The sequence below is a fragment of the Cololabis saira genome, chromosome 11 (assembly GCF_033807715.1).
Source record: "Cololabis saira isolate AMF1-May2022 chromosome 11, fColSai1.1, whole genome shotgun sequence".
Taxonomy (NCBI): Eukaryota; Metazoa; Chordata; class Actinopteri; order Beloniformes; family Belonidae; genus Cololabis; species Cololabis saira.
The window spans coordinates 24,951,448-24,975,620 of record NC_084597.1 but is presented as its reverse complement, the minus strand read 5'-3'; the positions used below and the strand labels follow the sequence as shown (position 1 = coordinate 24,975,620).

At 41.7% G+C, this 24,173-nt stretch overlaps 1 protein-coding gene across 1 annotated transcript; it reads left to right on the top strand.

Annotated features, from left to right (window-relative positions):
• The first annotated feature begins 9,800 nt into the window (after window positions 1-9,800).
• Window positions 9,801-20,696, top strand: surf4 (surfeit 4). Its single transcript, XM_061734138.1, has 6 exons — window positions 9,801-10,019; window positions 13,184-13,370; window positions 16,393-16,469; window positions 16,559-16,602; window positions 17,258-17,444; window positions 19,360-20,696. Exons 1-6 carry the CDS (start codon window positions 9,972-9,974, stop codon window positions 19,624-19,626), a joined length of 810 nt encoding a protein of 269 aa, XP_061590122.1. The 5' UTR covers window positions 9,801-9,971; the 3' UTR covers window positions 19,627-20,696.
• Window positions 20,697-24,173: the final 3,477 nt, after the last annotated feature.

Genomic DNA, 24,173 nt, shown 5'->3' with positions numbered 1-24,173 from the left:
GTGTTGGCGCCCATGATGAATACTTGCTCATTTGTGGCCATTCTAGGTGCAATGAAACAATGGCGCCAATTTTATTAAGTTTTGAAAAAAAGTCTGATATGTTTCGGTCAAAATACAGTGAAAGGTTTATTATTAGAGCACAGTTCAACAACAAGGTGATTCAAAGTGCTTTTACTGAGACGTTAAAACATCCATCCATTCATCCATTAGGCTATCCATACCCGATTTACCCTTTGCAGGGTCAAGGGGGTCAATGAACCTACTACGTATGTTTTTGGACTGTGAGAGGAAGCCGGAGGTCCCTGGAGGGAACCCACGCAAGCACGGGGAGAACATGCAAACTCCACACAGAAAGAGTCGAACCGGGGACCTTCTTGCTGTGAGGCAACAGCACTAATCACCAAGCCACCGTGCTGCCCTAACGTTAAAACGTCACATTTAAATAAAAAAAAAAAAAGAACAACAGATAAAAACCCCAGTTAAAATATGATCAAGTTGTGAAACTCCAGCCTCAAAGTAACAAATTTGGAACTTCATTCAGATGAAGCTGCTGAGAACAGGTGAGCCTTCAAGCTGGATTTAAATAAACCGAGTGTTTCATATACATACGGTATATAATATGTATATATATATAACTGATGCTGCATTGTATTTTTGTTTAGTTTAGTGTGTTACTTATGTACTTACAAGTACTTATGTACATTGTTAATTGTGTTTTTATTATATATTGTATTTGCCTTTGGAGGGGACAATGGTTAAACAGTCATCGGTTCTTGTGCTTTTTCTGTAGCAGAGAACTACTTACATGAGCGCTCCGCTCAGATGATGGCTCAGGGAGCTCTGACACCTTAAAATGAAGACTTTCTAGCAACTTGTCATTTTCTTTTATCCTGGAGGTGAGTTCAAATGCTCCTTGCTTCACTTTTTCTAACCCCATTGTCAAGTTTCTCATCTCATCGAAGGATGGCACGCAGGTCTTTGCATAAATGGACTCCATCTCTCCGTCCGCCCTGAAGGACTGTTGCAAATCTGCAAGCAGGTCGTTACAGTCACTGAGCTCTCACAGGTTTGTCTCAGGAAAACATTTTTAAGTTACCTTATTGAGAGCTGAACTAACTAAACAGACTTCCATACAGCGGGATTTACTCTTCAGGTCGGTAGATGGCGCTCTAGCGCTTCTGCGGGTCAGACTAGATGGCCGGCCAGCTCTAGGAAGAGTCCTGCTGGTTCCCAGATTCTTCCATTTACAGATGATGGAGGCCACTGTGCTCATTGGAACCTTCAAAGCAGCAGAAATGTTTCTGTACCCTTCCCCAGATTTGTGCCTCGAGACAATCCTGACTTGGAGGTCTACAGACAATTCCTTTGACTTCATGCTTGGCTTGTGCTCTGACATGCACTGTGGGTCTGGGACCTTATATAGACAGGTGTGTGCCTTTCCAAATCATGTCCAATCAACTGAATTTATCAAAGGTGGACTCCAATTAAGCTGCAGAAACATCTCAAGGCGGATCAGTGGAAACAGCATGCGCCTTAGCTCAATTTTGAGCTTTATGGCAAAGGCTGTGAATACTTATGTGCATGTGATTTCTTAGTTGTTTATTTTTTATAAATTTGCAAAACTTTCGAAAAAAAACTTTTGTGTGTGTGTTTGGCAGCTAGAGTTGTTTTCTAATTTGCAGTCAAATGTGTTTATAAAATAAAACTATTTGGATTTTGCAAATATTGTACCTTTTTTTCATCCATCACTGTAACCATCACTAATAGAAAAGACATGATATTTGTATTTTGATCTTGGATATTTGACATCCAGATATAATAAAATGTTTATTGTTACAGAATATTTTTATTAAAAAAAAAAAAAAAATTCGGCAGTCAAACTTTTCCACCATGAAAGAGAATTAGACCTAAAAGACATTACTTTGTAACTCATTTATAGTATTTTAATGTTTCAGAATCCTTATCAGAGAAGATTAAAACCACACCATGAATCAGTTTAGCAAGTTCAAACAAACTAATTGCATTTTATTAGCCCGTTTATTGGTCATAATAATATGCATATACCGTAATCCAAATTATGTTTGATAGATCAGTTGTCACAAGACCAATGGGGAAAAAGTCCCAATGTAAAAAAAGCCACAAACTGATGCTAGCCTTGAAAAATGATATCCAAAATAACGACGAGCGACTGTCTTTCATTCTTATTAGGATAACCTGGGGGGGGGGGCTTTTACACATCTGCCCAGGAGTTTGTACTATCTTTTATACAGTCCACTTCAACTGATCTTTGTGCAGCTGAAGTCGTGAAAAAGGTTTGGTCACATTTTATACAACTGCCAAGAGAGTAAATATTTTCATCAATAATAATAATAATAATAATGATTGGATTTATATAGCGCCCTTCAAGGCACCCAGAGCGCTTTACAGAAATCATTATTCATTCATACACATTCTCTCCGGTGGTGGTAAACTACATCAAGAAGGGACTATCTCTGTCCAACATCAGAGCAGCTCGGAAATATCAAGTACAATATTTAACTGATATATGATTGTTCCAATCTGTCACACAAATAGTTAAAATTAAAGAAATGCCCCCATTTAAACTGAAATGAACCCTAATGAAATTTACAAAGTCTATGTTTTTTTTAGTTTGACTCCAAAAAATGAGGCGGTTCTCAGTCAGCTTCTGATGTCACAGACTTCAACAGAGGATGCTCCAGTGTCACGGCTCCAGCTGTCAGATAAATCCACAGCCTTAACAGGTATCATTTTGAGCCGAATTGAAAGAGTAAGGACAATACTGACCACCACCGTCATAAAAGAAATATTGAAAATCACAGATGTAAAAGGAGAATGTTAGTCCAACAGGTCATGATGTCTGATTATGTCAAAACTCTGCACTTATATGCAGGGTTGGATTTGAGGCCATTTTGAAGAAGCATTTTGTTTCACAATAAAAGTTATTCATAGTCTTCTAAGGTCAGATTGTCATGTTTTATAATCAAACTGTTCCAGACAGCAAGAACTCTTTTTTTTTTAACTCAACTATATAAAGTAATTCATTTAGGCTGAATTTCTCACAGTAATAGGCTATGAGCAGTGATAGAAAACTATCTATCTTGTTATTGTAGTTTTGTGTAAACAAATTCTGTGATGTTTAATGTGGAAGGAAATGCACACACTCCCCAAAAACTTACCATCTTTGAAACTTAAATGTGTATTTATAGAAATATATAAAGTTGATGGAGATTAGAAAGTGAAGCGCATATACTGTATGTCCTGAACACTACTGATGATGCGTCCAGTAAATTCAATTCTTCCTGCGAATCGCCACAGCAACCAGCGCAAGCCCTGCCACAGCAGCGGACCACAAGCTGCAGATATGTAGCTGGGGATGGAGGAAAATAACATCTTTTCAGGGTCTGAGGATCTATCAGGGAAGGAAAAGGTGCTTGAGGGAAGAGAGACAGGGGCCTCGGATTGACTACTTCCTGCGGAAGGGGTCAAATCAATCGAGTGAAGCTCATGAAATGGATGAAAACCATAGTTTGGAGGGCATCAGCAGCACCCCCATCACGGAAGAATTAGTGGTGGAACCCACCCAAACTTGACCAGCAGTCAAACGGAGACTTCCAAGCTACAGACTGTGTGTGAAGTGGCCCAGTGCAGTGGAGAAAAAGCTGTGGGAAACGGTGAATAGTGATGAGACCCTGTCCCTTTAACAACTTTTAGTCACTGTGGAGAAGAAGTTTGAGTAAATGGGAAACATCATCTATCAATATGGAGCAGAACGCTTTGGTGTACTAGAGGCGAAAGTCGCTAAACAAGCAACAGAAAATCAAGTGCCTTGTTCAAGGAGGAGGAGACAACTCAGGAAGCTTTGGAAGAAGGCCTTGGAAGTGGAAAAGGAGGGCATAAGCACCCTCCAAGCTGATATTAATACACGTCTGGTATCCCTCCGCAGAGCAGAGAATCGACGAAAACACCTGCAAAGAGCAGCATCTGACAGTACTGCATGATGTAGTCCAGCAAATCCAGAAGAGTGTGCTCATGGTGACCACTCCTAACACAAGAGTGTACTTAGATAGACCGAACAGGTCCCCAAAGGTGATGCTGAAGGTCGTGAAAGTCCTACTTCATAATGGAGATCGAGTACTAGAGACTAAAGGCAGAGTTATGGTTCTGCGTCAAAACAACGCCGTGCCTACGGCGTGTGGTACGCGTCAACGCGTAGCACACACCGTCACTGACGCCGTCACTGACGCCATCACTGACGCGCACCTCCCAAAAATTGTAACTACGCGTCGAGGCAACGCAGAGCAAATGCAGACGAGAGGGCTGTGATTGGTTCGCTTGGTAGCAACGCATTTCCGGTTTCCGGTTTGAAGCAGTCGTGAACTTTCAGCGCTCTTTTCTTCGTGTATGTGTGATTTTTTTTGTTTTGATTTTTTGCACAATAGTTAATAAACCATTCAGGAAAAGATTGTGAATTAGAAAGCCTGAGCCTGAAACACTCAACCTTTGGACTGTTCACCAAGATGTAGTGCAGCTTCACGGTGCTTCAGTTGCATTTCATGGGTCCTCCCTGCCTAAACCTGGTGAGAAGTATCACATACGTCAGGCACTTACATGTGATACCCTGGGTCTCTCCTACTCTACAACGGAAATACAAACACCTCCGCAACTTACCTTTACCTCATGTGGATCACGTCCAACCCCTTCTGCTTATTGGATCTGACATGCCTCATCTCCTGACGCCTATAGAGCTGGTACGTTTGGGCCCACCAGGAGGACCCATTGCAGTCCACACCAAACTTGGCTGGTCTTTTCAAGGTCCCACCAGCACTGACCAAGTTCCGTCAGAGCAGCAGTGTCTGTTCACCTTACAGACCAGTGAGCTCTTCAAGAACGTTGAGCGTCTTTGGCAGGTCAATACGCTGCCCTACGTGAGCGAGAAGCAGGTAACCCGATCGAAGCAGGATCACCAGGCCTTAAACCTACTCCAGACATCCACTGTTAGGGTCACTGTTGATGGCACACAGAGATACGCTAAACCGCTGCTTCGTCGAGCCAATTCCGCAACTCTCCAGGCTCCTATGGAGGCAGTGTTGCCGAGCCTTCTAAGTACAGAGCGGAGACTCGCCAAAGACTCTGACCGTGCCAAAGTATACTGTCAGGAGATCCAGAAATTGGAGAAGATGGGCTATGTAGCGGTGGTGCCATCTGAGATAGCTACAGCAACCCCAGAATCGTGGTTTATACCTCACCATATGGTGCAGCATAACAACAAAGACAGGATTGTCTTTAATTGCTCTTTCCAGTACAAAGGGACTTCCCTCAATGACATTCTTCTCCTTGGACCTGCCCTAGGTCCATCGCTGCTAGGCCTCCTCATTCGGTTCCGGCAGTATCCAGTTGCTGTGAGAAACTGGAGGTATGTGGAAAGCGTGAACAATCCTGCTGATGATATCACGCGGGGCAAGACCTTGAAGGAGCTGTCTCGACCACACCGCTGGCACCAAGGCCCGAAGTTCTTGCGTCACACTGAGGATCATTGGCCAGCTAGCCCGTCAGCCTATCCAGAGCCAGAGGATAGCGAACCGAAGAAATCAATTTTCTGCTGCCACGTGACAGTCAATTCCAGTCCTCAACTCCCTGATGTCAGCATGTTCTCCACATGGAAGGACCTCATGCAGGCAACAGCACGATCCCTACATGGGATGGCCGATCCAAGCTCTAGCTCACCTAGTGAAGCAGCTGATTACACCAAGGCAGAGAATCTCCTTCTAAACCAAGCGCAGTCCGAGTCATTCCCGGAGGACGTCAAGGCATTCATGTCTGACCGATCCCTACCAACCAACAGTCGTTTGGGATCCTTATGCCCCGAGTATGGTAAGGAGACAGGACTCCTCAGAGTCGGAGGGGGACTTCGACGAGCTGAGCAGCTCAAGTCGGATGCCATCCACCTGGTCGTATTAGACCCAAAGCATCCTCCAAGTAAGCTCATCATCCAGGATTTCGAAGAGACTCTCCTTCATCCTGGACCAGAGAGAGTGCTGGCTGAACTGTGTCGCCGGTTTTGGATTCTGTGGGGAAGGGAAGCAGTCAAGAGGTGTCGATTGTTTCGCCCCCTTTACTGTCAAGATTGGACGTCAGACAGAGAATCGCTGGGGCAGAGTCTTCAAATGCATAACTACTAAATGTGTGCATTTAGACCTCCTAGAAAGCCTCCAGACTGCGGCCATTAAGGTCAAGGATCGGACCTACATCCGACCAGTAGCTCGCTTAGTCCAGCTCCCTAAGCTTGAAGATGATGAAGTCGGGGATACACTTACCTGAGTGACCTTTCAGACTGAGTGTCCATGCAGACACTCGGGGGCGGCTGTGTTAGAAAGCCCACACTGTTTACGTTGTTACTAGTTCATAGTATTTTATATAATTCATTTTTCCATTGTGGTTTGAATTGTCCTACGTCACTGAACTCACAGGACCTTACCAACGGTCCCTGAATGCACCACAACCGTTATGTGCCGACGCCGTCGAGTGAAGGCAGTTTACTTTTTCCTTCATGTGGCTGCAGATAGATGGTGCTCTTTTCTTTGTCTGTTTTAGCCATCTGCCTGTGTTTTGAGTTTATTACTGTGTGTAGATGCCTAAAGGTGAGCTTATTGACATTATAAGGTGAACTGAACATCAGCAAGTTTATCCATTCACACTTTGTTTAAGCCACAGTTAAATAAATTCATCTGACCTGGAAATCCGTATCCGTGTCCTTTAAAGGAGCTTGAGGCCGGATTGTGGCAGGATTTATGAAAAAAATTTGTATACATTTTAAGTTTTCTAGTAATAATGTCAGATGAAGCGTTCCAAACCCAAAAGAATGAGCCCTCTAGTGTATCTCTCCTTTGCCTTGAACAGGCTGTGTGCTGCAAAATGTGCTGCAATTCGGGCCCAAATTTCCCGCGCTGGGCTGCGGATGTGACGTCACATGACGCTGCATGCACGTTCTCCCCCGTTCTCCCGTGCCGGCTTCACTGTTGGCTGCAGTACCCCCGACGGCCGTCGTGGTGAAAGGTGGCGCTAGAGTGTCTCATTTCTTAAAAGGAGCCTCATGCTCCTTTAACTTGGACACACATCCGTACCTTGCCGCTCTAAACCTGATATTTCCTGGAGACCCCAATTCTTCTTTTTACCAGCATTCGACCCCCCAAAGCATCAATTTGAGTCCTCCAATGTGGAAAGAGATGAAAAAATTGTCCACCGGGCGCCAACAGCCTCAGCTCCCGGGTCAAACGGAGTCCCATACAAAGTGTACAAGAATGCACCAGCAGTTTGTAGGTTCCTTTGGAGCCTCATGAGGACAGTATGGCAGATAAGAAAATACCCAGAGTGTGGCATAGGGCAGGTGGGATCCTTATCACCAAGTAGAAGGACGCAACAAACATTGGCCAGTCCTGCCCCATCGCCGTGTCCCCCCAACGGTGTGTCCTCTTGCCACTGCTCTTCCTCCTCTACACCAACAACTGCACCTCAGGTTTGCTTCTGTGAAGCTCCTGAAGTACGTGGACGACACCACCGTCATCGGCCTGATCCGGGAGGGTGACGAGTCCGTGTACAGACAGGAGGTGGAACCGTTGGTCCACTGGTGCAGTCAGAACCACCTGGAGCTGAACCCGCTCAAGACTGTGGAGATGACAGTGGACTTTAGGAAAAACAGCACTGTCTTCACCACAGACTCCTTCAGGTTCCTGGGATACACAATCTCTCGGGACCTGAAGTGGACAACCCACATTAACTCTGTCCGGAAAAAAGCTCAGCAGAGGTCTTGGTCAATATCTGTCAAGGTTTCACAAAATTGTCTTTGGTATCATTTTAAAGGTGACCTTTAAAGCATTCATTCAAGCTAAGATGTGCATCTTTCTGACCAACATAGAGGTCACTGCAGCTCTTTAAACTATAAACAACACACATTTTTACACAATTTTCACCTGAATGATATACTATCTTTTAGCCCTGTGTCATCTAGGAACAACAGAGACACAAAATACAAAAACTGGAATACTCACAGGACCCCTTTAAAATGATACCAAAGACAATATTGTGAAACATTGACAGATATCCTGTACATGAGTCTAAACCAGGATATGCACCAACATCTTAGACCATCTGCCTGGAGGAGATCAAGGCGTACTGGCTTCCCATCTCCTCCTGGACAGAAAACAAAATCTCCCTGCTAACTTACCAATGCGTCCATGGCAACGCACCCCTTTACCTCAAGGAGCTGATCCATACTCAGACCCCCACCCGCATCCATTAAGCAAACAAGAACAACCTCCTCAAACCCACCAAAACTAAACTAGTCACTATGGGAGACCGGGCCTTCTGCTCCGTTGCCCCTAACCTATGGAACACCCTCCCCGCCCACCTGAGAGAACCACAGTCAATTGACTCTTTCAAGAGTAGACTCAAGACCCACCTTTTCAGGAAATCATACGCTAGCTATGATCTATGATTTGCCATTGATTTTTATGATCTTTTTAATGACTTTTTTACCTTTTAGTGACGATACTGCTGCTTGTGTTGAGTTTCTTGCCTTGAATGCTGGGAAGGAGAAGGAGGGAACGATGGAGCGTGAGATTGACAGACGGATCGGCGCAGCGTCCGCAGTTATGCGGTCGATGTACCGGACCATCGTGGTGAAGAGGGAGCTGAGTCGAAAGGCAAAGCTCTCGATTTACCGTTCAATCTACGCACCTACCCTCACCTATGGTCATGACCTTTGGGTAGTGACCGAAAGGACAAGATCGCGGATACAAGCGGCCGAGATGAGTTTCCTCCGCAGGGTGGCTGGACGCTCCCTTAGAGATAGGGTGAGGAGTTCGGTCACCCGGGAGGAGCTCGGAGTTGAGCCGCTGCTCCTTCACATTGAGAGGAGTCAGCTGAGGTGGCTTGGGTATCAGATCCTCCTGGACGCCTCCCTAGGGAGGTGTTCCAGACATGTCCCTCCTCCCTAGGGAGGTGTTCCAGGCATGTCCCACCGGGAGGAGACCCCGGGGAAGACCCAGGACACGCTGGAGAGACTATGTCTCTCTGGCCTGGGAACGCCTCGGACTCCCCCCGGAAGAGCTGGGGGAAGTGTCTGGGGTGAAGGAAGTCTGGGCATCCCTGCTGAGGCTGCTGCCCCCTGGATGGATGGATGGATGGATGGATGTATGGATGGATGGATGATGGATGGACCAACAGGTAGATGGATGGATGGATGGATGGATGGATGGATGGATGGATGGATGGATGGATGTATGGATGGATGGATGGATGGACCAACAGGTAGATGGATGGATGGATGTATGGATGGATGTATGTATGTATGGATGGATGGATGTATGGATGGATGAATGGATGGATGTATGGATGGATGGATGGATGGATGGATGAATGCTGTAGCACGTTGAGATTCACTGAATGGAAAGTGCATTATAAATTAAATTTATTATTATTATTATTATTATTATTATTATTATTATTATTATTATCTAAAATGTAATTTTCTGAAGGGGGTGGGTAACTTCATGAGCTGATAACTATGATACAGCTGCCACTCAGGAAGGGTTATCATACCAAAATATCATCTATAGACATGGATCTTTTCAAAAATTATAAGCAAGTTTTGTCCCCTTGAGTGGTGCTGCTATGTGGACTGTGGGAGCCCGGTCCCCGGTCCCTGCTCTGTGCAGCCTACGTGGCATGCAGCGGTTCGCGGCCCCGCGGGCTCCGCTGCGCCTCGTCAGATCGCGGGGCATTGTGGGGCGGAGGCGGCCTTTCCCTGCTCGCAGATCTTCAAGTAAACACCGGGGGAGGATCAGCCTGCACGCACCCTGCAGAAACGAGACAAGAAAAAAACACCAACACCCAGAAACAAAATTGTCTTTAACCTAGCGTGTGATATTACAAACCTTAATATTTCACAAATAATGGGGCAGGAGGATCTTATGAACAAAGCCGAAGACGTGGCAGACCAGGTGAGTTGATTACGCTAGCCTCGGTTAGCATGTTAGCCGCTAACTAGTTGGAAGATTAATCAAAGTTCAGCTTTTGAGGGATTCATTTAACCTCCTTTCTGTGTGTGTGACGGGTTTCAATTTATTTCCACAGTTGGTGTGAACACAGCGGTCCATCGCTGTTGTTTGACTGGTCCTGTCATGTGTCTTTGGTTTGGTAGCATTAAGAAACAGAGACAAGACCATTTGTTTTTAGTTGGCAGTAAACACATTAAGTTGCTTGCTCGTTAATGCTCGCATGTAGGCTTATTTGTACCTGCTTGGTATATTAAACCGTGTCACAGTCTGCAGTTGTGAAATCACTTCGATTAGTACACAAGTGTGTGCCAACATGTTGCTGGTAATTCTTCAAACAAATGTCAACTTGTCTTCACTTCGTGCCACTGTGGCTTTTCTCAACGTAGACTTGTATTTCTTTGGCTTTTTCAGAATCAGAAGAATCAGAATCATGTTTATTTGGCCAAGTCAGGTCAAACAAGATTAGGGTTGCCACCTTTCAGAAATAGAAATAAGGGACGCCCTGATTTCAGCAGCACAGGAGCCAAAAAAAAGCCCCAAAACTTCTAAACTGCATAAAAATGTGTTTATTTTATATGAAAAAAACAAAATGCTTTGAATTAAAGTTTAAAGTGCTATAATAGCATTGAACTTGTATGACTGTATAGATAGCCAAACATACTAGCAACTGAAATATCCTCCTATTCTACGTACGTCCACATCAGCCAAGATATATAATATAGTTACAGGGGAAGAATATGGTGTAAAAGTTAATTTATTTCAATAATTCAACTAGAATATGGTGTAAAGGTTAATTTATTTCAATAATTCAACTAGAATATGGTTTAAAAGTTAATTTATTTCAATAATTCAACTATGGTGTAAAAGTTAATTTACACAAACAAAGATTTTGCTGGCCTTAATGTTTCCTGTGTTTTATTTTGTTCATTATTGTTAAATTTAGTGTTGATGTGTGTGTGACAGACGTGTGTATGGGGCGTTAATAAAAATACGGGACAAATTGTGTCCCGTATTAGTTCAATACGGGACGCAACATTTTTTTTCTCAAATAAAGGACAATTCCGTATTTTACGGGACGGGTGGCAACCCTAAACAAGACAGGGAATTTGACTCGGTTATTTTCGCTCGCTGTACAGTAGATAGGTAAATGACAGCTCTTATTAACATGCATACATATATTCTGTCATTCATATATTCTGTCTTCTTTTGGGGGAGATTATAGCCCATTTGGGGATGGGCTGATTCTTATGTTCGTTGTTGTGCAGATCTGGAAGTTTTCATGAGATTTGTTTCCACATCCTGTGCCTTCTGTTAATCCAGTGCTTCTCAATCCTGGTCCTCGTGGGCCCCTGTCCTGCATGTTTTAGATGTTTCCTTGCATCAACACACCTGATTCTAGTTAAAGGTCCTAATTAGCTTGTCACCAAGGTCTGCACAACTCTGTTGATGACACAGATACTTGTATCACGGTGTGCTGAAGCAGGGTATTATCTAAAACAAGCAGGACAGGGGCCCACGAGGACCAGGATTGAGAAACACTGAATCTAAGAGTTACTAGTTCACAGGGGCCAACTGTGCTATAGTTTTGTGTTTTTATATTAATACCAAAAAGAAAAACAAGAAGGCAGCAATAATGCCATTATCTGCTCTGATGGGAGTACTGTGAGTTTAAGCATCAAGCCATGGAGTCACCTTTTTATATGATGGTAGCAGATGAGTTGACTGAATTCAGTTCACATGTCAGGAAAAGCAACAGCTTTCACCTGACTCACACACACAGCTCCTGTCACGAGTGTTGCAGAATCTAGAAATGTAATTTGTGCTTAAAATGACATGAAGATGGATACAGAAACGTTTGCTTTGGAGGGCTCATCCTTCACTAATTGCTACTGGACCTGCATTTTAACACCTTAGAATTGTCTATTTCTAGACTGTTGCAGGAACCCTGGGCTTGTACGGATTGGCCCTGAATGTGTCCATTCATGTCTCTCAGAGCAGTCCTAGTAAGATTTGGTGGTCGCTGATTGGCTGTTAGGGTCTGACTGCTGACGTGGACTGCTAAATGGGAGGAGCAGAGGGCAGGGCCCCAGAGCTCTGTTGAGTAGTGTCAGAAGAGTTTTGCATAATAGAGGGTCCTAGGGTGGTGTAATTCTTTTGCACATCTGCCAAGAACATTTTTTCTTTCATTTTTGTACTGTCTATACATTTTGCAGCTGTCTAAAAAAAAAATCTAGGTTTAAAACTTTGCTTAGGGCTATTCCACTACAGAACCCTGCCCACATTTTGCTTTCTTACACATATTCTATCCAATTGCTGTAAAATTATTGAGAGTTTTTATTTTATACTATTATTATAAACAAACCTATAATCTGATTTTTCATTCACAGGGAAGTTTCTGAACTTCCTGTTTTTTTCATGACAAATATTATAAATGTTTAAATTGCAGATTGCCTGACTTATATGTATGTTTTGGAATTTATTCGGTCAGTTGGGATTCTTTTTTTTATTTGCAACTCTGTGAAACAAAGCCAAGCCAATATTGCTGCTTTTGCAACTGTTCAGAGGCTTTTGATGAAATGTTGCTATGGGGATTTTGTGCGTGGTATTGTTTCTTTTTGGTTTTCAGTATGGCAATCACTGCAGCAGCAACATCCTTTCATTATCACACTTTCAAGGCAGTCCTTGATGCAATATACATTTACTTAACATGTGATTAAAGTTGAGCTTTCAGTTCCCATATAATGTTGTACACTTTTGTTATATCTTTTGGATAAATTATGATGCTGTGTCCAGAATGTACTTGACCTGAGATCACCATGTTCAGACTGAATGAATGCACCACTAATCTTTCAATCCACCCACTATCTATCCTATCTTGGGTCTGTGCAGTCTGTTGGAGCGTAGTGCAGCATTTATAGATTCAAAATTATGGTTGTTTATTTATTTTTTATTTTCTATGTTGCATACCAGCTTTTATGCAAAATAATGGTATGTATTCAGGTGTCCTCGTATTATTAGTGTGATTATGCAGAACTCGGTTATACTAGATTTTTCTCTAGTTTAAATTATAATTTTTTTTAAATGCATTTATTCTCTTTGTTTGCTAGTTCCTGCGGGTGACCAAACAGTACCTACCCCATCTGGCACGTCTGTGTCTTATCAGCACTTTCCTTGAAGATGGGATCCGCATGTGGTTCCAGTGGAATGAGCAGAGAGACTATATTGAAGCTACCTGGAACTGTGGCTACTTCCTGGCTACATGCTTTGTGCTCCTTAACCTCATCGGACAACTGGGTGAGTGAAAAGGAACTGGGATTGAAGTGGTTGAACAGAGAGGTTCCAGATCATTTCCCAACTTTGGCAGTTCACTTGTTGAAGTATTGTTGAGCAAGATACTGGATTCTCCACACACAAAGTAGTGAAGAATTACAAGTGTTATTTTTGGACAGTTTTTCATGCAAACGAATCCCAAGGTTTGCAACAGTATGGGGGTTGTCATTTCCGCAGTTTGGACTTTAAAATTCTCCACACATTGTTTTGGGGACACATCCGACCGGGTAGGGAGGCATTAAGGCCGGAAGTTGATTTCATTATAGAGGGGTCTGATGGCTAAAGGCTCTGCCACCATTTCTAGCCCTACAGACTCTTGGAATAGCAAGTAATCCTGCATTTAGAGAGCTGAGTGTTTGCTATGACAGGATGGAACTATGAGGTTTTCCAAATACGTTGGAGCTCTATCGTTGAAGGCTTTTAATTAGGGTTGTCCCGATCAGGATTTTTTAGCTCCTGATCTGATCCCGATCACTTGAGTTTGAGTATCTGCCGATCCCGATTTTTCCCGATCTGATCACTTTTTTTGGCTCCCGATACATTTCCAATACTTTTTCCCCGATAAGACACATTTTGGCAATGAATAAAAAAAAAAGAAGGAAAAAAAAGAGGACTAAAACTAAATTATCCCAAGTTTCTTTTATTGTCCATTGGAGAACAACATGGACATATATTTGAACAAAGCTTATCAGCACTGGTGCCACAAAATGTAAAAACATGAAATTGTAAACTAAAACAAAAAGTGCAGAATAGTGCAATAACAAAAATAAATACATTTAACTTCAAAAGAGGTAATTGAATAACATCCAGTCAAACTCACAAACACAAGAAAATTAAAATACTTTTTGGCTTAACCTTAGTGCAACATTCTGAATGGCATGAAATGAATAGCAGCAGCTTAATGCAGCATGAACATACCTTATATAAAATTTCACAATTCAAACATGTAAACCATGTTAGTTTCGCTTACTTGGTCAGTGATGCCGGCCGCCGACTGGAAGTAACGTTAAATGCAACGATATATAAAACGATTTAATATATATTAAAAACATTAATAACTAGGTATGTCCCGATACTTTTTTGGCCGATACCGATGTTTTGAAAATGCTGTGATCGGGCCTGATCGATCGGGAAAACACTACTTTGAATGTAAGAAGTCATATTTTGAATTGGTGAGTCGTGATCTCGGTTCCCACTTATAGTTAGTACTCATGCTGCAGCATTTTGGACCAGTTTAAGGTTTTTAACATGACTATACAGCAAGAAAGAAATCTATTACAATAATCCAGCCTAGAGGTAACAAGGCACGCATTTATTTTTCCTCTTAAATCAGGATGTTTGTAGTTTTCCTATTAACCAAATGAGAGAAAGCTAACATGATCTGATTTATATGAGAATTAAAAGACAGGTCTTGATAAGAAATAGCACAATGAGTCCTAACAGCAGAGCTAAGGACATGTGGTCACGATTATCTGTACAGCTCAGCGGTGCCTCCTCGAGTTGCTAGAGATTAATTACGATAACTGCAGTTTTATCTGAACTAAGAAGCAGGAGATTAAGTCATCCAGGTCCTCACATGTTTAATGTATGCATCCATTAAGGCTGTTGGATCTGCATGACAATGAAAGTTGATGTTGATAATGGCGTCCGTATTAATGGTGCCATCGGTCTAAACCGGAGTCAAGTTCTCTCGTCTGATTTATGTCTGACCTGGCAATAATGCTTTTTCTGATTCTGATGTTGTATTTCGTAATGGTGTTTCCTAAAGGCACCATATATGAGGAGAAACATATCAGTCTAAGAACAGAAACCTCTTGTACTCCAACTGACCCCAGTACAACTCGAACAATCATTTACATGGACAATCTAAAATGAATCTGACCATTACGACTTGGAATAATTTTAATGCCGTTCCTTTAATTCCAACAACCTGCTCCAATCTACTAATGAGAATATTGTGGCCTGCTCACTCAGGTTACATCAACAATCTTCCTTGGTGTAATTATTCATGAAAGTTTAAGCTGGAAAAACCACATCAACCATGTCTGTAAAAGAAATATCTAAATCTAAAAGAAAATTGTCTCCCAACTCTTTATTATAGCTTGATATATCCATATCTCACTTACTGCAATATTATTTGGCGAGCTACCTATAACACACATCTTCATAAACTTCATATGTTGCAAAAAAGATTCTGCAGGATTGCCACACATAGTAATTGGTCTGCTCATTCAATATCTCTCATAATGATATTTGTAGATTTGTTATTTTTTCTTTAATCATGTAGATACCATGTATTCTATTCATGCTGCTGTTTATTTGCTTTGTTTTTGTTTTTAGACTGCAATCATGTATTCTGCATATTTTAAATCTTTGTACAATCTTTTGCTGTATTTTACATAGGCAGAGGCCTCATATAAGCCCCTTGGGCTTTTTGCCTCAGCCTAGGACATTACAAATCACTCTTTTACATTTGTATTTTACTTGTTCTGTTTTTTATACCATGCTGAATAAATACATCTAAATCTAAAATCTAGTAGTGTCAAATGCTGCACTGAATCCAAGAGAACAAGAACCGTGACCAATCCACTGTCATAAGCCATGAGAAGGTCATGGTGACTATGACCAAAGCAGTTTCTGTGCTGTGATATCCAAATCCTGATAGAAGCCCATTATTGCATTACACATTCATAACACAACTGAAGTTTATCTAAGCGTTTTCTGCAAAAAGAGTCAAATACAGAACACATTCATTCCTTTCATTCATGTAAGAACCAGATTCTGAACCTGGAGTGACCACATTGTTATCAATGAATGCTTAAGACTGTTTTTTTGTAAAACGTATCCTGGGGTTCGTGTGGTTTAGCCTGAGACATGTTGGAGCACTGAGAAACAACTTTTGGGGATTTGGGACTGTATCAAAGGAAATCTTCAAGAGTCAAGAGCCAGGCCATTTTAAACATTTATGTCATCTTTTTCTTTACAGGTGGCTGTGTCCTCATCCTCAGTAGAAATTTTGTACAATATGCTTGCTTTGGATTATTTGGCATCATTGCGTTACAGGTGAGAACACCTTTTATTACTGGCACTTTAAAGTGTGAAAGCATCATGATTTTTGGTCTAATTTAATAATGCTTTATGTTTCCCACTAGACTGTTGCATACAGCATTTTATGGGACCTCAAATTTTTGATGAGGTAGGTGTCACTCAGCTCTCACTGTTCAATACGCAATAAAACAGTTTGTTCAAATTTGTCTTCCTCCATGAACTGGACTGTGTTTTACACTGTAGCCTTAGCCTACCATCTGACCCACACTCACACATGCGTAGTAATGCATCTCCAAATTACTGTTCAAGTTATGTGATTCAATTGCACAAATTATAAGTGTTGAAATTCTGAAAGAGTTGGAGACAGAGGGCCATTAGCATTTGGATGACTGTGATTTAACTGTGGCAGTGTTCTGGTTTTCCTAATCTACTCCACCAGTAATTACTGTGATCAAGACCTGTGAACATCAACAAACTTGATGATTCATCTGTAAAATGCAGATCAGCGTTTCAGTTCCTCTTTTAGTGTGTGCTGTGGGCTTAAAACAGATGAGGTATTCACTGTTAGCACGTAGTTGCAAATTTACTTATTACTTGACAGTCATAGTTTTATGGCAGCTCGGTTGTATTACATGAATGACTGGGGAAAATTACCTTTTTTTTTATCAAATAGGACCCGCACAGCTTCATTTTAGACTGAGATCATTATCAGATGATTAGTTTGGTAAAGTGGCTTCTCCAACCAATACCTGTGTTTTTATCAGATCATGCTAAAACAAAAATCATCTCTTCCCTCCCACTAGAAACATGGCCCTTGGAGGGGGTTTGCTCCTGCTGCTCGCTGAGTCTCGTTCGGAAGGAAAGAGCATGTTTGCTGGAGTTCCTTCCATGGGAGAAAGTTCACCAAAGCAGTATATGCAGCTAGGTGGCCGAGTACTGCTGGTGCTCATGTTCATGACCCTGCTACACTTTGACTCCAACTTCTTCTCTGTGAGTCCTGATACAACCGAGTGATAAAATGTGTTCTGTTGTACCACATTTGATTTGATAGGAAAGATCCAAGCCACCTTGAAATGACCTGTTAGGACTTGACGATGACTAAAGTCTTTAAGCAATTAAGATCTATACAAGTAGCTTGGTGTGTTTTAGCCAGTGACTTATAAATCAACATTGTTGGTTAATATTTGTCTTTGGTTTACTTTTGTTCAAAGTTGGCTGCATACTGTGTACATTTAGCAATCTAATGCCCCCTTAGCTGTGATTTTAATCCCATCTGAATGCGCCATGTCTGTTATTTGTGAAGTAAAAATTCCACTGCAAATTACCTACCTATTTCACTAAACACTGAGGTCATGAGATAATTTTAATCTCTCTTACGGTGCGTAATCTCAAGGCTTCAAAGAAAATACAGATTACGTTTAAGTGAAGTTTACTGTTACCATGGCAACTTAAAACGTAGACTGATGAGTGATCTTCCGATTTTGTCACTTGTCAAAATGTAAAGTGTCCTCACTTAGATCTAACTCTTGTCTGATCAGATGTTTTTAACTTAATGTTCAAATTTAATGTTAAATCAAAAGTAATAGGTTGATAAAATGCAAGGCCTCAACAGCACTTGTGGGAACAATGACTGTCAAACACAGACTTTGCCTATCCAGCACGGATGGACTGAGCTAAATACAGAAGTCAGGGTGTAATTTCAGAATTAGTGCAGGTCCTACAGTTAATTTTAATTCAGTACATCAGTTTCAACTGCAATTAGGATACCTACAGGGTTTTTATTTTTGTATAAATCCACCTAAAAATGAACATTAGTGATGGCTTTGGCTGTCTGACACTTATGGTGGCTGGCAGTTTAATTGCCTTCTAACGAAGCTAATGATAAGTCAGTATTGGGGTTCAGATTCCAATAATTGACAAAAACAGAGGTAATTGGATCTGCAAGTATTTGTCTGTGTGCAATTTAATACACAGTTTTTACCAACAGAAACCAGTTTATTCCAATGTTATTTTACACTGGAATGCTCATCATGCAAGGCTGTGGTTTCTAGAGGTTGGAAAACGTTGCTACATGTAACATGAGCACCCTTATTTGTATTTAATGAGCTATCAGGTGAAAGGGCATAAGTTGTTTATAAAGTCAAAGGGGAGGACAGGGGTACCACAGGAGCCAACTCTGGAGTTGGCTTTTCAAAAACTAGAGAAATTTCTCACGGAAAACAACAGCAATAATAAGCAAAACTGTACAATTCGTTATCCTGGAAAAGCCCCTGATTGTCAGTAAAAACTTTGCATTTTACCCCCTAATTGAACACACAGTTGGCAGGTTCAGAAAAACATCTCTGAAACTGTTTTTTTAACTTTACCAAACAAGACTGTTACTGAACAAATGGCGTGAATTCAGCTTTACTATTAATATTTGGGCCTCTGACATAATTTCTGACTGGTATCAGAACAGTTCAGAATATCAACTGATACTCCAAGCCCACATATCAGAATCATATCAGAAGGAAAATGTGGTATCAGAACATTTCTAGTCCATATCAAACATTTATAAAATGTTTATTAAGTAATTTGACATTTTGTTCTTCTCTATATTACCGTATGTGGTACATGTAATATTTGCCTGTTCACACTGAGGATTAACATGCATAATGGCCGTTTTTCCATTAAAAGTGAACATCAGTAATTATAATTGTGATTGCACCTGAAAGATATTTAGCTTGCACTAAGATTACACTGATCTGGGTTTTATTTTTATGAACTTTAAGCTGTCAGTTTTTGAGCAAATCACACAAGAAGTACAATAGTGCTAGTTGTGACAAATGCCTGAGTTCATCTTCATAGATTTACCAACTGCATTCACTCACTGTTTTTTTTTTTTTTTTTTTACCATTTTCCACAGATCCTGCAGAACATGGTGGGGACTGCTCTCATCATCCTCGTGGCCATCGGCTTCAAAACCAAGCTTGCAGCCTTGACCCTCGTCGTGTGGCTTCTGGCCATCAATTTCTACTTCAATGCTTTTTGGACCATCCCTGCTTACAAGCCCATGCACGATTTCCTCAAGTACGACTTCTTCCAGACCACCTCAGTCATTGGTGGCCTGCTTTTAGTGGTGGCACTTGGACCTGGTGGAGTCTCTATGGATGAGAAAAAGAAAGAGTGGTAGGTGAAAGGCGAGAGAATCGCTCTGCACCACTAATTTCCCCCCACCAACTGGGACACAAAGACCTTCCCTCTCTTCCAGTTCTGCTCCACCAGGGTACATGGGCCTTGTTCGTTTTTTTTTTTTTTCTCAATATATACATATATCTATATCTATTTGGCCAAATCCAGAAAAAAATACTTCAGCCATCAATGGACAATTTGTTGTCGTTTTGTTTTTTCCTAACTGCTAACTTTCTTTCTGTTTATTTTTTGTTTTCATTTTAGTTTTTTTTTTATAACTTTTTTTCATGACAGCAAGAACATTAGTTGCCCGTTTATTTCAAAACACAAAGAGAACAGATGCAAAGCTTTTTGTTCTGTGTGCACAAGAAGAATGAAAATGATTCATTGTACTTTACAGGTGTAATGTAATAAGTTATCATAGATTAACTTTCATATTTTTTAAATAAACGGGCAAGTTACAGTGCAGCCATTTGTGCATCCCTGATGGTTGCAAATGATTTCATCCACTGGGTTCTTGGAGTGTCAGAGACTCGACTCAGTCTTTTGACCTTGGGCACTGATTTGACAACTCGCCTTAAAATCTATAAGTTATGTCTCTCCAGCTATATAGCGTCCATTCAATGGGTACACTTTCAGTCTCAACTGACTGGCAGCTCATGTTGGTGGGAAATGAAATCTGGGTATGTACTTCAACACAGGTCAACGCGGTTATTAAGTCCAGATCTCCTTATTAGGCACTTTTGCACTGTTCATCATCGGCAAATGCCTAACTAGTGAACTATATGTTATAATTTTTTTTTTTTTTAAGGGTAATCATAAGAGAGGTGGAGTCTCAACAGATGTGAAACATCATATTTGCATTTCTAGAAGAGCAAAGATGGCTAAGCACTCACTGGCCAACTGGACTTGCTCAGTGCTTTTTGCCTGGTGTGAGAAAATCAGAAAAAAAAGAAGAAAAAAAGTATTCAGTGTAATAATTTTCAGAAGTTTATATTGTATTTTTGATCATGTTTTTTTTTTGATTTTGGAAGTTCATGGCGAAGAAATAAATCTTCAAAAATATGAAAACACTGGCTCATAGTTTTTAATGCTACGCTTTCAAAGGATATTGAAGAACAAGAGAACAACAAACGCATTCAAGTGTAAGCATACAGTGCGGTTTAAACAATGTTTGAAATTGTCCAGCGTCTAAGAAAATGTCAATAAAATGAAATGACTGTAAATGATTAGTGGCATTATGTTGGATAGATGGTGGTTTCAAAAAGACTCAATACTCAACTTTCCTAGACTGACTTGGCAAAACAGCGATGGAGAAGTTATTTTCAGGATTGCTCAGGTTTAAAGGTTTTTTTTCTCTCTAGACTTTAGCTTTTTCCAAAGATGTTCAGTAGGATTTAGACCAGTGCTGATAGGTCACACCAGATTCATCCACTGTTTTGTTTTTCACCATTTGTGCACAATTGGTTATTATCCTTTTGAAGGACTATGGCTCTGCAAATGAGACCAAGCTTTCTTACACTAGGCACCACATTTTGCTGCAGAACGCCTTGATGATTTAAAGATTTCGTCGTCCTTTTTCAGCACATCCAGAAATGTTCTATTTGGGCTCCTCTGTTTGTTTGCCTGATATCTCCATCTTCAGTATCCTTCCGCCAAACCATCTCAGACTAGCCTATCCAACCCTGACTCTTCCTCTGATGTACTTGACTGTAATTTTTGAAGATTAATGGAAGAAAACCTTTATTTGTCCCACAATGCTGAAATTGATTTTCAGCAGGAATAGAATAAGAATGCCAAAAACTTGCAAAATGATTTAAAACAAATAAGAAATTAAAAATATTAATACAATAAACGTATATCTAAATATACTTTGAGAATGTGCCCATAGGTGTGTATGACATGGACATAAAAATATCACTAAAGTGATTACGGTATATTGAACTTGTGATGATTCACATTATAATACAGTACAGCATGATTGCAGCAGACGGATGGTGGACATATGTACAGTGGCAACAGTGTTCATCGTAGAGCCCGACAGCAGCAGGAAGGAAGGACCTGTGGAATCTGTCTTTTACAGAGTGAGGGTGGATCAGTCTGACACTGAAACTGCTCTCCAGAGCAGACGTCCTGCAGGGGCTGTGACTCGAGATCCAGCATAGACGTCAGTTCGACCATGACCCTTCTGTGACCCACCTCCCGGAGTCCAGAGGACTACAGTACAGCCTAGGACAGAGCTGGACTTCCTGATGATCTTGTCCAGCTTCTATCTCTCTCCCTCTCTGCTGCTCCAGCAGACCACACCTCACAGGATGGGTGATGCTATTACAGAGTTAGAAAGTACTCCGACGTCCCAAAGTACACCTTTCTCCAAGCCATATAGAAGGCTTGATTTAAACTGCCATTATGTAAACTTTTCCCCCTGCTGTCAGTGCTCTTCTACCACAGAAAACTCCAGAGTTTCCATATACTGCCCCATGCCTATGCTCTCTTCTTTACCTCCATTCCACACTCCCCATGCTCTTTATTATTAGAAAAAATATATAAAACATGCATTCTGCAACTAAACTAACAAATGTTATGGTAAATGTTACATCCTGGCTTAACAACTGTTACAACTGAATGTTTCTAAGACTGTTTGTACTGTATGTTCTTTTCCAAGGTTCATAGTCATGTTGTAGAACAGGATGTTCTCATCTTTGGAGAGAGACTACAGGTTGTCTCAGAGTACAACTATTTAGGAGTACACATTGATGCTAATCTCAAATTAAAAACCCACATCAAAAAAGTCTGCAATAAGGTAAAGTTTAGTTTATCAAATTTCAGGTTTACCCGAGACTTTCTTTCAACTGAAGCACTGATTTTAACTTGCATATAGATAACAAGTTTGACCCCATTTCTAATGAATTTTTAAACCTTTTAAAGGTATAGTCTGTGATCATATTCAAAAACATTTATTGTTATACTGGGTGAAATGGTCCTTCCATCCTGAGAGTAGCCAGTGAATAATGTGTTCAGAAAAAGGAAAGAAAAAAATCCGACCTCTCTGAGAGCTTTAATCCTGTGAAAACTCTGACCAATCTGTTTTTTGCGCACCGAATGGCACGGATTGGTCAGAGGACCAGAGGATTGGCAGGGGGGAAAGAACCAATCAGATGCCTTCATTTTAAGTCCCGCCCACGCCCCCCTCTGTCCCATGCGCGCACTCTGCTTCCAGCTGCCTCCAGCCCCCGTGTCCACTTCCCACGGGTCCTCCTCGGCTCAGTGTCCCAGTGTAACCCCCCCCAGTATGGGGGTCCGTGGGGATGGAGGGGTCTCCATCCCGACGAGGGCGGAGAGCGCCGGTGTGGGTGGCGGTTCGCTGCGCTGACAGTGCAGGCTCTGTTGCCATGGCTACGCCGTAGGGTACGCAGCGACGCGCACCATTCTGCGTTGGTGTAAGGCGGAACCATAAATCAGCCTTACGGCGTACCCTATGCCGTAGGCTCTGCGTTGGTGTAACGCGGAACAATTAAATTCAGTGTGTGCTCTGTGTGCTGTTCTGAACTCTTCTCTGTTGCGCTCATTTTGCTGGGATGTCGGGTCCCTCCGCCAAGACAGAACTTTTGCGGTATGCGTTCATTGTTGTGTCTAAAAATGATGCGCAGTGCTCACCCAATCAGAAACGATACAGATATTCTGTGATATTTTTTTATATTTATAAAAAAAAAAAATTATAAAAAAAAATGATAAAAGGGCAGCACGGTGGCTTGGTGTTTAGCACTGTTGCCTCACAGCAAGAAGGTCCCTGGTTCGACTCCCAGGCCCGGCAGGGTCTTTCTGTGTGGAGTTTGCATGTTCTCCCCGTGCTTGCGTGGGTTTCCTCCGGGTACTCCGGCTTCCTCCCACAGTCCAAAAACATGCATGCTAGGTTAATTGATGATTCTAAATTGCCCGTAGGTGTGAGTGTGAGTGTGCATGGTTTGTGTGTATATATGTGGCCCTGTGATGGACTGGTGACCTGTCCAGGGTGTAACCCCTGCCTCTCACCTGAAATGAGTTGGGATAGGGTCCAGCAGCCCCCCGTGACCCTGCAAAGGATAAAGCAGGTATAGATAATGGATGGATGGAAAATGATAAAAAAAATAAAGGATCCCCATAACTTTGATTGGGTGGGCAGGACGCCATTTTTGGTACTGTATCCAGTTATATAATAGATCCATGGGTAGCATGGGGTTTGTTGAAAATGTGCTGTCTAAAAGGTCCTGGAAAACTCGAACCCAAAGTTTGTGGGGGCGTGACTTTGGACGGAGCGCTGACGGGAGGGTGAGGAGGGGGCGGGGCTTAGAGGAAGTGCCACTTTCAAATCTTGCTAGCTCTCCAACATCACGGACTATACCTTTAAACTGCCTGGATTTTAAACATGTTACACAGCCCACTCACAACAGAGGACGCAACCTGGACTTGGTCATAACTTACGGCCTGTCCACTGGTGTGCCCTCTGTTGAACCATGTAATTTAATATGTTTGGCTACTTAATCCCCTTGTTTACTATGAGAAGTGTTT

What these genes read in the sequence shown, in the direction of transcription:
- surf4 (XM_061734138.1), top strand. Translation starts at nt 9,972, where the DNA reads ATGGGGCAGGAGGATCTTATGAACAAAGCCGAAGACGTGGCAGACCAG. An exon ending in TAACCTCATCGGACAACTGG is followed by an intron (nt 13,371 to 16,392) that starts GTGAGTGAAAAG and finishes TTTTCTTTACAG; the next exon opens with GTGGCTGTGTCCTCATCCTC. An exon ending in TTGGCATCATTGCGTTACAG is followed by an intron (nt 16,470 to 16,558) that starts GTGAGAACACCT and finishes GTTTCCCACTAG; the next exon opens with ACTGTTGCATACAGCATTTT.